At 35.4% G+C, this 16,700-nt stretch overlaps 1 protein-coding gene across 8 annotated transcripts in view; it reads right to left on the reverse strand.

Moving 5' to 3' along the window:
- The window catches only part of KANSL1L (KAT8 regulatory NSL complex subunit 1 like), a 126,914-nt gene that overhangs the window by 87,678 nt on the left and 22,536 nt on the right, over positions 1–16,700 (reverse strand). For all 8 annotated transcript variants that reach the window (XM_055573334.1, XM_055573333.1, XM_055573330.1 and 5 more), the window contains exon 2: positions 15,579–16,695. In XM_055573334.1, coding sequence (XP_055429309.1) covers positions 15,579–16,666 — 1,088 coding nt within the window. In that variant the 5' untranslated portion in view covers positions 16,667–16,695. The remainder of the gene's footprint in view (positions 1–15,578; positions 16,696–16,700) is intronic.

The following is a 16,700-nucleotide window of genomic DNA, read 5'->3' on the forward strand; positions in this document are numbered from 1 at the left end:
TGAACAAAGTGAAGAATAAAAATCATATGATCATTTCAACAGATGCAAAGAAGTTTGTGACAAAATTCATTTATGATAAAAAACTTTTCAGTAATTAGGCTTAGAAGGAACTGACCTCAATATAATAACGGCCTATATGATAAGCCCAGAGCTAATGTCATACTCAATGATGAAAGGCTGAAAGCATTTCCTCTGAGATCAGGAATAAGATAGGAATGCCAACTCTTACTACTTTAACATAATTTTGGAAGTCCTGGTCACAATAATCAGAGAAGAAAAAGTAATAAAAGGAATCCAAACTGGAAAACAAGAAGTAAAGCTGTCAGTGTTTGCAGATGACATGATGCTATATATAGAAAATTCCAAAGACACTACCAGGAAACTACTAGAGCTCATCAATGAATCTGGTAAAGTTGCAGGATACAAAATTAATATACAGCAATCTGTTGCATTTCTATATTCTAAAAGAGAAAGTAAGGAAACAAGCCCATTTACCATTGCATCAAAAAGAATACTTATGAATAAACCTACCTAAAGTAGTAAAATACCTATACTCTGAACACTGTAAGACTCTGAGTGAAAGAAACTGAAGATGACACAAACAGATGGAAAGATACACTATGCTCTTGGATTAGAAGAATCAATATTGTTAAAATTGGCCATACCACAAGGCAATCTACAGATTCAGTGCAATCCCTGGCAAATTACCAATGGCATATTTCACAGAACTAGACCAAAACATTTTGAAATTTGTATGGAAACACAAAGACCCCAAATAACCAAGGCAATTTTAAGAATATAGCTGAAGGAATCAGGCTCCCTGACTTCAGACTAAACCACAAAGCTATAATAATCAAAACAGTGTGATTCTGGCACAAAAACAAACACATAGATCAATGGACTAGCATAGGAAACCCAGAAGTAAAGCCATGCACTAATGGTCAGTCTATACAAAGGAGGCAAAAATACACAATGGAGAAAAGACAGTCCCTTCAATAAATGGTGCTGGGAAAACTGGACAACCACAAGTAAAAGAATGAAATAAGAAAATTCTCTAACATGATATACAAAAATAAACTCAAAATGGGTTGAAGACCTAAATGTAAGACTGGATACTATAAAATTCTTAGAGGAAAATATAAGCAGAACACTCTTTGAGACAATTCACAACAGTATCTTTTTCAATCTGTCTCCTACAGTAATGGAAATAGAAAAAAAAAATGGGACTTAATTAAACTTAAAAGCTTTTGCACAGCAAAGGAAATCATAAACAACACAAAAAGACAAACTACGGACTGAGAGAAAATGTTTGCAAATGATGCTACCAACAAGGGATTAATTTTCCAAACTATACAAATGGCTCATATAGCTTAATGTCCAAAAAAAAAAAAAAAAAAAAAAAAACCAAAAAATAGGCATAAGACCTAAATAGACATTTCTCCAAAGAATGTTTAGTTGCTAAGTCATGTCCAACTCTTTTGGGACCCCATGAACTGTAGCCCACCAGGCTCTTCTGTCCATTGGATTTCCAGGCAAGAATACTGGAGTGGGTTGTCATTTCCTTCTTCAGGGGATCATCCCAACCCAGGAATCAAACTTCCTCCATTGGCAGGCAGATTCTTTACCACTGAGCTACCAGGGAAGCCCCAAATAAGACACACAAATGTGCCTGCTAACTGGCATACGAACTGATGCTTAATATCACTAATTAAAGAAATGCAAATCAAAATTACAATGAGGTGTCACCTCACACCGATCAGAATGGCCATCATTAAAAAGTCTATGAATAATAAACACTGGAGAGGGTGTGGAGAAACAGGAAGTCTTCTACATGGTTGGTGGGAATATAAATTGGGGCAGTCACTATGGAGGACAGTATGTAAGATCCTTAAAAACTAAAAATAGAGCTACCATTTGATCCTGAAATTTCACTCCTGGGCATATATGCAGAGAAAGTTTTCATTTGAAAAGATATATGCACCCAGTATTCATAGCAGCACTATTTAAAATAGCTAAGATATGGAAGTAACATCAACAGATTAATGAATAAATAAGACCCCCCCACACACACAACACAAACAACAGAATATTACCCAATCATAAAAAGAATAAAATACACACAAACAACAGAATATTACCTAATCATAAAAAGAATAAAATAATGCTATCTGCAGCAACAAGGATGGACCTAGAGATTATCATATTAAATGAAGTCAGACAAAGCAAGACAAATATCATAGGATAGCACTTATATGTGGAACCTTAAAATACAATACAAATGAACTTATTTACAAAACAGAAATAGACTTATACAGAAAACAATATTATGGTTACCAAATGGAATAGCAGTGGGGCAGGGAGATAACTGGGAGTTTGGGATTAACATATATACACTCAGGTTAGTTGCTCAGTTGTGTCTGACTCTCTGCTACTGCATGGGTAAACAACAAGGACCTACTGCATAGCACAGGGAACTATATTGAGTATCTTAAGTTAACAATATATTAACAGTCCTATTAAGATTGCTTATTCCTTCTTGTTTGCAATTTGGTAGACTGTACCTTTCAAGGTACAATCTATAACATTCCTATATAACAACCTATAATGGAAAATAATCTTTTATATATATATATATACACACTTGACATATATATGCACACTTGAAAGTAACACAACATTGTAAATTAACTATAATTCAATTTTTAAAGAAGGTTTTTGTCTGTATGTGTGTGTGTGTGTGTGTGTGTGTGTGTGTAAGGCCAACAGGTCCAAGGGAGAATTGTAATCACTAATCTCACTAATAAATAACTGCTATACTAAAAAAAAACAGACTGGTTCCAAATAGGAAAAGGAGTTTGTCAAGGCTGTATATTGTCACCCTATTTATTTAACTTATATGCAGAGTACATCATGAGAAACGCTGGACTGGAAGAAACACAAGCTGGAATCAAGATTGCCGGGAGAAATATCAATAACCTCAGATATGCAGATGACACCACCCTTATGGCAGAAAGCAAAGAAGAACTAAAGATCTTCTTGATGAAAGTGAAAGAGGAGAGTGAAAAAGTTGGAGTAAAGCTCAACATTCAGAAAACGAAGATCATGGCATCCGGTCCCACCACTTCATGGGAAATAGATGGGGAAAGAGTGGAAACAGTGTCAGGCTTTATTTTTCTGGGCTCCAAAATCACTACAGATGGTGACTGCAGCCATGAAATTAAAAGACGCTTACTCCTTGGAAGGAAAGTTATGACCAACCTAGATGGCATATTCAAAAGCAGAGACATTACTTTGCCGACAAAGGTCCGTCTAGTCAAGGCTATGGTTTTTCCTGTGGTCATGTATGGATGTGAGAGTTGGACTGTGAAGAAGGCTGAGCACTGAAGAATTGATGCTTTTGAACTGTAGTGTTGGAGAAGACTCTTGAGAGTCCCTTGGACTGCAAGGAGATCCAACCAGTGCATTCTGAAGGAGATCAGCCCTGGGATTTCTTTGGAAGGAATGATGCTAAAGCTGAAACTCCAGTACTTTGGCCACCTCATGTGAAGAGTTGACCCATTGGAAAAGACTCTGATGCTGGGAGGGATTGGGGACAGGAGGAGAAAGGGACGACAGAGGATGAGATGGCTGGATGGCATCACTGACTCGATGGACGTGAGTCTGAATGAACTCCGGGAGTTGGTGATGGACAGGGAGGCCTGGCGTGCTGCGATTCATGGGGCGGCAAAGAGTCGGACACGACTGAGCGACTGATCTGATCTGATACTAAAAAAACAAAACAAAACAAAAACCTAAACTGAAGAGAGAGAGAAAGTTAGGCTATGCTAACACTAAACAAAAGAAAGTTGGAGGGACTTCCTTGGTGATTCAGTGGTTGGGAGTCCGCCTGCCAATGTAGGGGACAAAGGTTTGATCCCCGTTTCGAGAAGATATCATATGCTGCAGGGCAACTAAGTCCGTGGGCCACAACTACTGAGCTTGCTCTCTACAACAAGAGAAGCCACCACAATGAGAAACCCACGCACCACAAACAGACAGTAACCCTCGCTCACGGCAACTAGAGGAATGCCCAAGGGCAGCAACAAAGACCCAGTGCAGCCAAAATAAGTAAATATCATAAATAAATATATAAAAAAAAAGAAAGTGGGAGTAGCTATGTTAATTTCAGACAGGACAAACTTCACAGCAAGAATGTTATCATCAATAAAGAGGGGTATTAGATAATAATAATACCTTGAGAAGGTAACAATCCTCAATGCATATTCAATGCTAACAAGAACAACAAACCCATATCAAACTATGTGAGGCAAAACTGACGGACGATTGCAAGAAGAAATAGATAAATCCACTACTATAATCAGAGACTTTAACATTCCCTCTATCAGAAATGCATAGATTCAACAGGCAGAAAATCAGTAAAGACAGAGGTGAACTCAACAGCACCAGTAATTACTAATAGATGGATATAATTGATATCTATATCCTACTTCATCCAACAATAGCAGATTACACATTCTTCTCAAGCTAACATTAAATATTCACCAAAAGAGATCACATTCTGGGTCATAAAACACACTTTAACAAGTTAAAAAAAACAGAAATTATATAATGTCTGCTCTTAGGCCACAAAGGAATTAAATTAGAAATCATTAACAGAAAGGTTAACTGGAAAATCTCAAAATACTTGGAGATTAAACAACACACTTCTAATTAACATGTGAACAAAGAAGAAACCTCATTAGAAATTTTAAAATGCTATGAACAAACTGAAAATGCAAATACAAGTCATCAAAATTTGTGGGATATTATCACTTTTGTAATTAAAAATTAAGGCTCCTCCGTCCATGGGATTTTCCAGGCAAGAGTACTGGAGTGGGGTGCCACTGCCTTCTCCAAATAAAAATTAAAGAAAAGCAAAAACATTGTGGGATACAGTGGAAACAGTGCTTACAGTGAATAGCATAAGAGAAAAACAGAATTTACAGCATTAAATTCACATATTGGAAAAAAGGGAGATCTAAAAATCAACCGTCTAAGCTCCACTTTAGGAAACTAGAAAAGGAAGAGCAAATTAAATCCAAAGTAAGTACAAGGAATAATAAAAATCAGAGCAGAAATCAAATGAGACTGAAAACACAAAATCTAACTCCACTAATTTGATAACCTAGAGAAAATGGGCCAATTCCTTGAAAAGTACAATCTGCCAAATTGCAAAAAAGAAGAAATAAACAATATGAATGGGACTGTATCTATTAAAGAAATTAAATCAATAATTAATAACTGCCCAAAGCAGAAACCGCCACGTCCAAATGAGTTCACTGACAATTTCTACCAAAAATTTAAAGAAATTTTACCAATTCTCTTGAAATTATTTCAGAAGATAGAAGCAGAGGAACTATTTCCTAACTCATCTATGAAGCAAGCATTATCCTAAAACCAGATAAAGTTATTACAAGACGTCTACAATCTCATGAAAATAAACACAAAGAACCTCAAAATATTAGTAAATTGAATTTAACAATGTATAAAAAGACTTAAATACCATAACCAAGTGGGATTTATTCCAGTATGCAAAACTGGTTCAAATTCAAAATCAATTAATGTGATCCATCACATCAACATGATTATATCATTATCACATCATTATATCATATCACATCAAAAAGAAAACAATCACAGGAACATATCAATAGCTGCACAAATAGCATTTCAGAAAGTACAATAAAAACAACGAAAACTCAAAGTAAACTAGGAATAGAGGGAATTTCTTCTCTTGATTAAAATTGTCTACCAAAAAACTACAGCTACATCATACTAAATTATAAGACATGAGAACCTTTCCCATTAAGATCTGAAACAAGACAAGATATTCCCTCATCCCTCCTTCTCAATATTGGATTGGGTACTGGAAATTATAGCTAATGCAATAAAATAAGGAAATAAAAGATACATAGGTTTGTAAGGAAGAAATAAAACTCTCTGTTCACAGATGACATGGTTATCTACGGGAAAAATCCAAAAGAATCATGTTTTAAAAGTCTACAACTAATACGCAATTATAACAAGTTTGCAGGATACAAAGTTGATATAAAAAGTCAACTGTTATCTCATATACTAGCAATGAAGAGGCAGAATTTGAATTAAAAACACATTACTATTACATTAGCACCTCTAAAAATGAAAACAGTTCAGTTCAGTTTAGTCTCTCAGTCATGTCCGACTCTTTGTGACCCCACAGACTGCAGCATGCCAGGCTTCCCTGTCCATCACCAACTCCCAGAGTTTACCCAAACTCATGTCCACTGAGTCAGTGATGGCATCCAACCATCTCATCCTCTGTCATCTCCTTCTCCTCCTGACTTCAATCTTTCCCAGCATCAGGGTATTTTCAAATGAGTCAGCTCTTTGCATCAGGTGGCCAAACTATTGGAGTTCCATCTTCAACATCAGTCCTTCCAGTGAACACCCAGCACTGATCTCCTTTAGGATGGACTGGGTGGATTGCTTGTAGTCCAAGGGACTCTCAAGAGTCATCTACAACACCATAGTTCAAAAGCATCAATTCTTTGGCACTCAGCTTTATTTACAGTCCAACTCTCACATCCATACATAACTACAGGAAAAAACCATAGCCTTGACTAGACAGACCTTTGTTGGCAAAGTAATGTCTCTGTTTTTTAATAAGCTCTCTAGGTTGGTCATAACTTTCCTTCCAAGGAGTAAGTGTCTTTTAATTTCATGGCTGCAATCACCATCAGCAGTGATTTTGGAGCCCCAAAAAATACTCAGCCACTGTTTCCACTGTTTCCCCATCTATTTCCCACGAAGTGATGGGACTGGATACCATGATCTTAGTTTTCTGAATGTTGAGCTTTAAGCCAACTTTTTCATTCTCCTCTTTCACTTTCATCAAGAAGATCTTTAGTTTTTCTTTGCTTTCTGCCATAAGGGTGGTGTCATCTGCATATCGGAGGTTATTGATATTTCTCCCGGCAATCTTGATTCCAGCTTGTGCTTCATCCAGCCCAGCGTTTCTCATGATGTACTCTACATATAAGTTAAATAAGCAGGGTGACAATATACAGCCTTGACGTACTCCTTTTCCTATTTGGAACCAGTCTGTTATTCCATGTCCAGTTCTAACTGTTGCTTCTTGACCTACATATAGGTTTCTCAAGGGGCAGGTCAGGTGGTCTGGTATTCCCATCTCTTTCAGAATTTTCCACAGTTTGTTGTGATCCACATAGTCAAAGGCTTTGGCATAGTCAATAAAGCAGAAGTAGATGTTTTTCTGGAACTCTCTTCCTTTTTCCATGATCCAGTGGATGTTGGCAATTTGATTTCTGGTTCCTCTGCCTTTTCTAAAACCAGCTTGAACATCTGGATTTTCACAGTTCACGTATTGTTGAAACCTGGCTTGGAGAATTTTAAGCATTACTTTATTAGCATGTGAGATGAGTGAAATTGTGCGGTAGTTTGAGCATTCTTTGGCATTGCCTTTCTTTGGGATTGGAATCAAAACTGACCTTTCCAGTCCTGTGGTCACTGCTGAGGTTTCCAAATTTGCTGGCATACTGAGTGCAGCACTTTCACAGCATCATCTTTCAGGATTTGAAAGAGCTCAACTGGAATTCCATCACCTCCACTAGCTTCATTCATAGTGATGCTTTCTAAGGCCCACTTGACTTCACATTCCAGGATGTCTGGCTCTAGGTGAGTGATCACACCATTGTGATTATCCTGGTCATGAAGATCTTTTTTGTACAGTTCTTCTGTGTATTCTTGCCATCTCTTCTTAATATCTTATTCTTCTGTTAGGTCCATACCATTTCTGTCCTTTGTTGAGCTCATCTGTGCATGAAATGTTCCCTTGGTATCTCTAATTTTCTTGAAGAGATCTCTAGTCTTTCTCATTTTATTGTTTTCCTCTATTTCTTTGCACTGATCACTGAGGAAGGCTTTCTTATCTCTGCTTGCTATTCTTTTGAACTCTGCATTCAAATGGGTATATCTTTCCTTTTCTCCTTTGCTTTTGGCTTCTCTTCTTTTCACAGCTATTTGTAAGGCCTCCCCAGACAGTCATTTTTCTTTTTTGCATTTCTTTTTCTTGGGGATGGTCTTGATCCCTGTCTCCTGTACAATGTCACAAACTTCCATCCATAGTTCATCATGCACTCTGTCTATCAGATCTAGTCCCTTAAATCTATTTCTCACTTCCACTATATAATCAAAAGGGATTTGATTTAGGTCATACCTGAATGGTCTAGTGGTTTTCCCCACTTTCTTCAATTTAAGTCTGAATTTGTCAATAAGGAGTTTATGATCTGAGCCACAGTCAGCTCCCAGTCTTGTTTTTGCTGACTGTATAGAGCTTCTCCATCTCTGGCTGCAAAGAATATAATCAATCTGATTTCGGTGTTGGCCATCTGGTGATGTCCATGTGTAGAGTCTTCTCTTGTTTTGTTGGAAGAGGGTGTTTGCTATGACCAGTGTGTTCTTAAGTATAAATCTTACAAAAAGTATATATGATCTACATGAGGAAATACAACAAAACTATGATTAAAGTTATGAAAAAAGAACTAAAAAACTAGAGAGATATTCCATATTCAATGATAGGAAGAATCAATATTTTTAATATGCCAGTTTTTTCCCAACTTGCTCTATAGATTCCATGCAATCCTAATCAAAATCCCACCAAGCTGTTTTGTGGAAATGAATAAAATGATTCTAAAGTTTATATAGAGAGGCAAAAGACCCAAGATAGCCAACACAATATTAAAGGAGAAGAGCTAAGTCAGAGGACTGAAATAATCCATATTCAAGACTTAATATAAGCTACAGTAATCAAGACAGTGTGGTTTTAGCAAAAGAACAGATAAATAGATTAACAGAACCTGATACAGAGCCCCCAAATAAATCCACATAAATACAGTCAACTGATCTTTGACAAGAAGTGAAGGCAACATAGCAGAGAAAGAGCAATCTTTTCAATATATAGTGTTGGAAAACCTAGACATTTCACATGGAAAAAAAATGAATCTAGACATGCACCTTATACTCTTTCCAAGAATTAACTCAAAATTGATCATAAATATAAAACACAAACTATAAAATTCCAAGAAGATAACATAGGAGAAAATCTAGATGACTTTGCATATGGTGATGACACTTTAGACACAACATCAAAGGCATGATCCATGAAAGAAATAATTGATGAGCTAGACTTCATTAAAGTTAAAAACTCCTCTGTAAAAGACACTTGAAAGAGAATGAGAAAACAAGCCATAGACTGGGAGAAAACACTTGCAAAAGACATATAATAAAAGACTGTTATTTGAAACATATGAAGAACTCATAAAAGTCAATGCAGTTAAAAAGTAGGCAAAAGACTTGAATAGATACATCACCAAAGAAGATATATATAAGTAGGCATATGAAAAGATATTCAACATCCTATGTCACTTGGGAATTACTAATTAAAACCTCAATAATAGACCACTACACATCTATTACAATAGCCAATATCCAAAACACTGACAACATCAAATGCTGGCAAAGATGTGGAGCAATAGGAATTCTCATTCATTGTGAGCTGGAATGCAAAGTATTACAGCTACTTTGGCAAACAGTTTGGCAGTTTGTTTACAAAACTAAACATACTCTTACCATATAATCCAGCAATTGGACTCCTTGGCATCTACCCAAATGAACTGAAAATGTATGTCCACACAAAAACCAGCATGCAGATGTTTATAGCAGCTTTATTCATAACTTCCAAAACCTAGAAGCAACTGAGACATCTTTCAACAAGTGAATGGATTAAATAAACTGTGGTTATATGCAGACAGTAGAATATTATTCAGTGCTAGAAAGAAATGAGCTATCAAGCCAGGAAAATACGGGAAAAACTTCAGTGCCTAGTACTAAAAAACCAATCTGCACAGGCTACACACTGCCTTTCTTATAGACCCACAGAAATTGAATCCTCAGTTCCAACTATATGACTTTCCAACTATATCATTCCAACTATATGACTTTCTGAAAAAGGCAAAACTACGGAGGTAGTAAGATTAGTGGTTGTCAGGGGTTATGAGGGAAGAAAGGATGAACAGACAGAACAAAGAGGATTTATGAGGGTAGTAAAACCATTCTGTGTGATACTACAGTGATGGATATGTATCATTAACAATTTTGTCCAAACCCATAGAATGTACACCACCAAGGGTAAACCCTATATTAAACTGTGGACTTTGGGCAATACTGACGTGTCTTTGGAGGTTCACTGACTGAAACAAATAGTATGGCTATGGTGGGAATGTCAGTTGAAGCAAACAGCACCACTACAGTGGGGGATGTCAATCTGGGAGGAGGTTGTATGTGTGTAGGGGGAAGGGAGCACACAGAACTCTCTGTGCTTTCTGCTCAATATTGCTGTGAACCTAACACTACTTGAAAATAGATTTTATTAGTTAAAAAATAATACAAACCAATGAGCTTATTTTAACTGAAGTATTACTTTCCTCAACAATGTGCTATACCACAATATGAAAATATTTACCATTTTGTAACTAATAATGTTTCACAATTACATTTTTTGATTTCTGCTCTTTACTTCCCTTTCATCACAAGCTGTCACTCAAATATCACTGCAATTTCTCTAGGACAGTCTTCCATTCAACTTTTTCTGTCTCTCATACAAGTAAAATAAAACAAAAAAGAATCAGACATTCCCCATCTATTTATAAAGTACGGAGAATTTAAAAGGTGATAAATAAAAAAATAATTTGTCAATGTGATATTATACAAACTTTAAATACTCTTATTTGCAATTCATTAATATAGTATTACTCATCTCTTTACTCTCTGAATGTCACACTGAGTTCATACTCCTATTTATTAAATTCCTCAAAGGAACATTCATCACCTGATTTTTTTCCTTTCTACTGGCAAAATAGGAAATGTTTAGAAAACTGAGTATTCAATTTCTGCAGGTCTATAAGAAACGACTTTGTTTTTTCCTTTCAATCTGGATTCACCTCACAGCTTTTAAGCAAGCATCAACAATACTTCTTTATTTCTTTGTGAATATCTGATTTTGTTTAAAAGAATTTCCTTATCAAGAGAGCCAATTTACATACTGAAGTAAACAATTCAAAGAAAATTTCAGTATATGGAAACTAAGTTGGAAAAATTAAGAGATTTTTCTCCCAACATAAAAGATGGTTGATTTGAAAAATATTGGCAGATTTTCTCAAATAAGACAGGAAACCATGTTTCTTTCTTTTTTCTTACAAGCTTGGAGGATCAGAACATGTTTGTGTTAAAAATCTATGAGTTTTCCCACATCCATCTTGGAAGAAAGTAAATAACCATCATTTCCCAGAGGGAGGAAAAAAAAGCCAGAACTCTAAGCCCTTACCACCAGATAAGAGCTAACATAATTGCAGCAGATTCTGTCTGTGACCCACACATATAACTTCATAACTTACCAATTCACATACACAGACCTGACTTCCAAAAGCCAGCACTTGCATTTCTTTATAGGCTTTTTCAGAACAGAACTGCCAAGGAATTGGAATTAACACAAATAGGAATAGTCTTAACTCAGTAACTGATGCATTTCATGTATAAATAAATACTCCAGCTTCTTTGCCTCTCAAATGGTTAACTTAGGTATGTATTTTACTCTGTTTCCCCAAGTTTCCCATGGGATATTAAGCTCCAGTTTTTCAAAACTATAAATCGCTTAATAAGACACTCTATATTGGCTCTCAAATCAGTGCCTTATTACATATAGGTACATTATTATTTCATCTAATCATCTCCAGAACTCTTTAATGTACACCAAAATAGGAGGAATCTGATTCAGTGGGTTAAGGATAACCTAACCATTGCTCAGTCACAGAGCAAGCCATGATTGTAACACAGTATATCCAGAATTTGTGGTCCGTCCACAAAGGAACAGAACACGGAGGGGGGATTCCATTCAAATAGGATTATATCTCAAACCTACAAAAAAGTCCTGCTATCTTGATTTTCAAAGTAAACTGACTCTAAAAAAGTGTTCAATGCATACTAGTCTTATTAAAGTATATCAGTAATGTCATTATGAATTATATATATTTAAAATAACTGGTAATGGGCAATATGAGTACTTTCCAATTTCCTAAAACAATCATATCTCTTCACAGGTAAATTTCCTGATGAGAGTGATGGAGTAAAGGAATTTGTTTTTCTTATACACACTAGAAACTAAAAATCAAAAATAAATAAGACACTTGTAATTATATAATTTAAGATTTTAAGAAAATATAATGTTTTATCAATTTTACTTATCAAAATTAAAATGCTATATATTAGAATAATGACATTTAAATGTCCACATTTTGGCATATTTCATTTATTCATTCAACACACACTTATGCTGGTTCTAAACTGTATAAAATACACCTTGTGACTAGTTTGTTACTACAGACCAAGGAAGAAAGGAGGAAAAATCAAGTAAAGATAAACTTCAGAATGGAAGGAGAAATGATAAAAAACATAGAGAAATTTTACAGATTGCTAACCTCAATTTTTGTAGCTTTACAACTACATATACAAATACAGAAAAATTCATTCATTCACTCAACAAACACCAAAAAACTACTGAAAAGTCGACAATGCTAGGAACTGGGTATACAATGACAGAAAATAGTAGTACTTGCCCTAAGTTGCTTAAAATTAAGTTGTTTAGCAAAGGAAACTACCAAAACATCAAAAGGCAGCATACTGAATGGGGAAACATATTTATAAATGATATATCTGATGAAGGGTTAATACGCAAAATATACAAAGAACTCATACAACTCAACATCAAAAACAAAAAACTTGATTAAAAAATAAGCAGAGGATCTAAATAGACATTTTTTCAAAATAGATGGTCAACAGGTACATCAAAAAGAGCTCAACATCACTGCAAATCAGAGAACTGCAAATCAAAACCACCATGAGCTATCACCTCACACCATTAGAATGGTTATTATCAAAAAGACAAGAAATAACAAGTGCTGACAAGGATGCAAAGAAAAAGGACCCCTGTGCACTCTTGGTGAGAACGTACATTCGTGCAACCACTATGAAAAATAGTATGGAGGTTTCTCAAAAAATTAAATAGAACTACTATATGATCCAGTAATCCACTTCATGGTATTTATCCAAAGAAAACAAAACACTAACTCAAAAAGATATAGGCACCCACATGTTCACTGAAGCATTGTTTACAATAGCCAAGATATGGAAGCAACCTAAGTATCCAGCCATAAGTGAATGGGGAAAGAAGTTGGTTTATACATAAACACACACACACACATGCAATGGTATATCATTCAACCATAAAAAATTAAATCTTGCCATATGCAATAATATGGATAAATCTAGAGGGTATTACGCTAAGTAAGTCAGGCAAATACCATATGACTTCATATATGGAATCTAGAAGGGCAGGGTGTGGGGTGGTGGGGTAAAGAAGTGAAGGGGATTAACCTCCATTTATAAAATAAATAAGGCATGGAGATGTAATACACAAGGAATATGGTTGGTAATATTGTAATAACTTTGTATGTGGACAGATGGTTACTAGACTTTGTGATGATCACTTTAAAATGTATGTAAATGTCAAATCACTATACAGCATACCTGAAACTAACATAATACTGTCTATCAATTATGTTTCAATAATAAAAAATCCTGCCCATTACCTCTAACAACAAAGTAAATAATCTATATTTACTTACTAAATATTAATAACAAAAATATTAAAAACAAAAAAAGTAAATAATCTACATTTACCTACTAAATATTAAACTGAATTAGTTCAAAAGCATTATAAATAGAAAATCTGATAAATTTTTGGGCTTTCTTCAGAACACGTGTGCTTAATAATATAAGCATCACTGATATAATGTTGACAAAGCTGCATGGTTCCATAGAAAGTCCAGAGGTTTAAAGTTTCATATACATGGGCAAGAAGCCTAACTCCATCACTTAATTGGTTTTTTTACCATAGGCAAGTCACTTATTAAGTGAAATAAAGATAACAAAAATTACCTCCCATGGTTGTTGAAAGGATTAAATAATAATGTCAAATGTAAAGTAAATAGCACAATGCCAGTTAAAAAAAACATGTCCTCAATAACTATTAGCTCTCACATTCAAATACATTTCAAATATCATGAAAATAGAACACTAAAAGCCTGGAATGGTCACTTTGTTTTATATTTTACTCTTCGCTAGAAAAATTAATACATTGACTTTCTGTTTACTAGTAAAGATTAATGTATTCACTTCCCTGGTAGCTCAGATGGTAAAAAATCTGCCTGCAATACAGGAGACCCAGGTTCAATCTCTGAGTCGGGAAGATCCCCTGGAGAAGGAAATGGCAACCCACTCCAGTATTCTTGCCTGGAAAATCCCATGGACAGAGGAGCCTGAAGGGCTACAGTCCATGGGGTCGCAAAGAGTCGAACACAACTGAGTGACTCTCACACACACACACACACACACATTAATGTATTCAGCTTCTAATTCTCTAATAATTCTTATTTATCTTTGAAAATTTGATAAAAATGATGAACTTCTTCCTCCCCAAATACCACACAGTATTTTACATCAATTTAGGCACATTAACAGGTTCTATGAAAGCTAGACTAAAAGCTATATCTAGCTGTTTAAAATAAAACTAATTCAAATTGAATAAAATTAAAAATTGAGTTCTTCAGTTGTACTGGCTGCATTTCAAGTGCACAATAGCCATAGGGGGCTAGTGGCTAGGATACACAGACATAAAACATCCATCATCCCAGAAACGTCTACCAGAGCTGTTCTGGAGTATTAAAATAGTATGATGAGTAAAACTACTTTTCTCTAAGTTTGTTTTGTTTCATAAAATATGTAGATACCACTCTTTGTGGCAGACTCCCAAGAGGACCGAGGCTGTGAATATTTTGCCTACAAACTAGGGTCCAGCAAATAAGAAGCACTGAATAGTTATCTAATAGATGACACTATAATTTTGTTTTGATTAATCTAGCAAAAATTGACCAAGCTGGTAAAGACCAGAGCTGACAGCTGTGAATATGAGTCTGTAAATAGCTAAAATTTTTTCTAAGTAGCAGGTCAGCTTATATGTACTACCAACTGACTCCTGAAGCCAATGAGGGCTCCCTATTCTGACTTTAAATTTTTTGAACCATACATTTTGACTAGGTTACTTGAGCAAAATTTTAAGAGCTGTCCATATCCTATTCCATTGAAGAACAGAAAAAACACATACTTACAGCTAATTATTTTTCATTATTCCTATAAGGGTTTTTCCTAGATAGAGCAATTGGGTAACTTATTTTTAAATAGTATGTATATATTCACACAGTCATTTTTAACAAATGAAACATTTTTAAAGTTCACCAAAGTTTTATAACTTAGAGATTATGGCATTAAGATTTTAGAAAATTGCTTTCCTTTTAACATATTTTGAAATCAAGAAAAAGTTGCTGCTATACACAGAACAGTAAAAGGTCTAATAATAATTTTGCACTTACACTGATACATTTTTTCTAATGGTATACTCATCCAAATCGTCATCAGAGCTGCTATCAGTTGCGTCAGAATCCAGACCCTCTTCAACATGAGACAACAGCCCTGTAGCAGACAGTGCAAATCTTTGGATTTCTGCAGCTGTACACCGTGCAAAGCCATTTTTTGTGTCATTCCACAATTTAGTCTCTGCAGTCAATATGTTGATGTCTGGCTTAATTTCAGTGCATTTAGGTAAACTGTTATCCAAAATTGTGGTAGGTTCATGAAAAATCTTTACTTTGGGGAGCTGATGTTTCATAGAAAATTTCATTTGTTGACCATAGTGCTTAACAACATGTTTTGCCAGGAGCATCTGCAAATGTTTCTGAGTTCTTCTAGCCTGGCTAAGTAAAATTTTCTGTTTACTTACACATTGAAGTAAACGAGCATTCACTTCCTCCTCCTTCGCAGCAGCAGAGGAACTAATAGGCACATATGAGTGGTCAGGTCCAATTTTGTTTTGAGCATGGTGCAATAAACCCTTTTTAATCTCACCACCACTAACTTTATCCAAAAGTGCATTCTTTCGGTACCATTTACAGTTTTTCAGTTGTACTTTATCTACATTAGTGTCTTTGGTTACATTTGAATCCAAAATAATTTGTACATCTGTCACGCATGGACTTGTGGTATCTGACAGAGGTTCCTTTTTGATGAACTCTTCAGAATGAGAATGACAGATTTTACTGAGCTGAATATTGCCGCCATTACACAGGATGTTTTTCAGCTTATTGCAGTTGGGTTCCCCTAATTTCTTTTGTTTATAATTCTCATTGTATTTATTTAACGTAGTGTTAGAACTCATTAAAAGAACTGTCTGGTAATGTTTTGAAGACTGAGGGGAGCCAAAATGTTTTAAATTCACAAAATTAGTGTTAAGAGTAGGTTCAGGAGTTGGAAATCCCAGCATCTGAGAGAAAGTGTCTCCTTTTAGCTTTTCATCTACAGTCCTTGGACTTTCCATGCATAGCATCTTGTCCGATTCCATGGTACTCGGTAAAGATGAAAAGCAGATACCCTTTGTTGCTGCCTCCCTCAGAGCCGGGGTCATGGCGAATCCTGCAGATAATTACTGGAAACCTAAA

Source organism: Bubalus kerabau, chromosome 3, assembly GCF_029407905.1.
Source record: "Bubalus kerabau isolate K-KA32 ecotype Philippines breed swamp buffalo chromosome 3, PCC_UOA_SB_1v2, whole genome shotgun sequence".
NCBI lineage: Eukaryota > Metazoa > Chordata > Mammalia > Artiodactyla > Bovidae > Bubalus > Bubalus kerabau.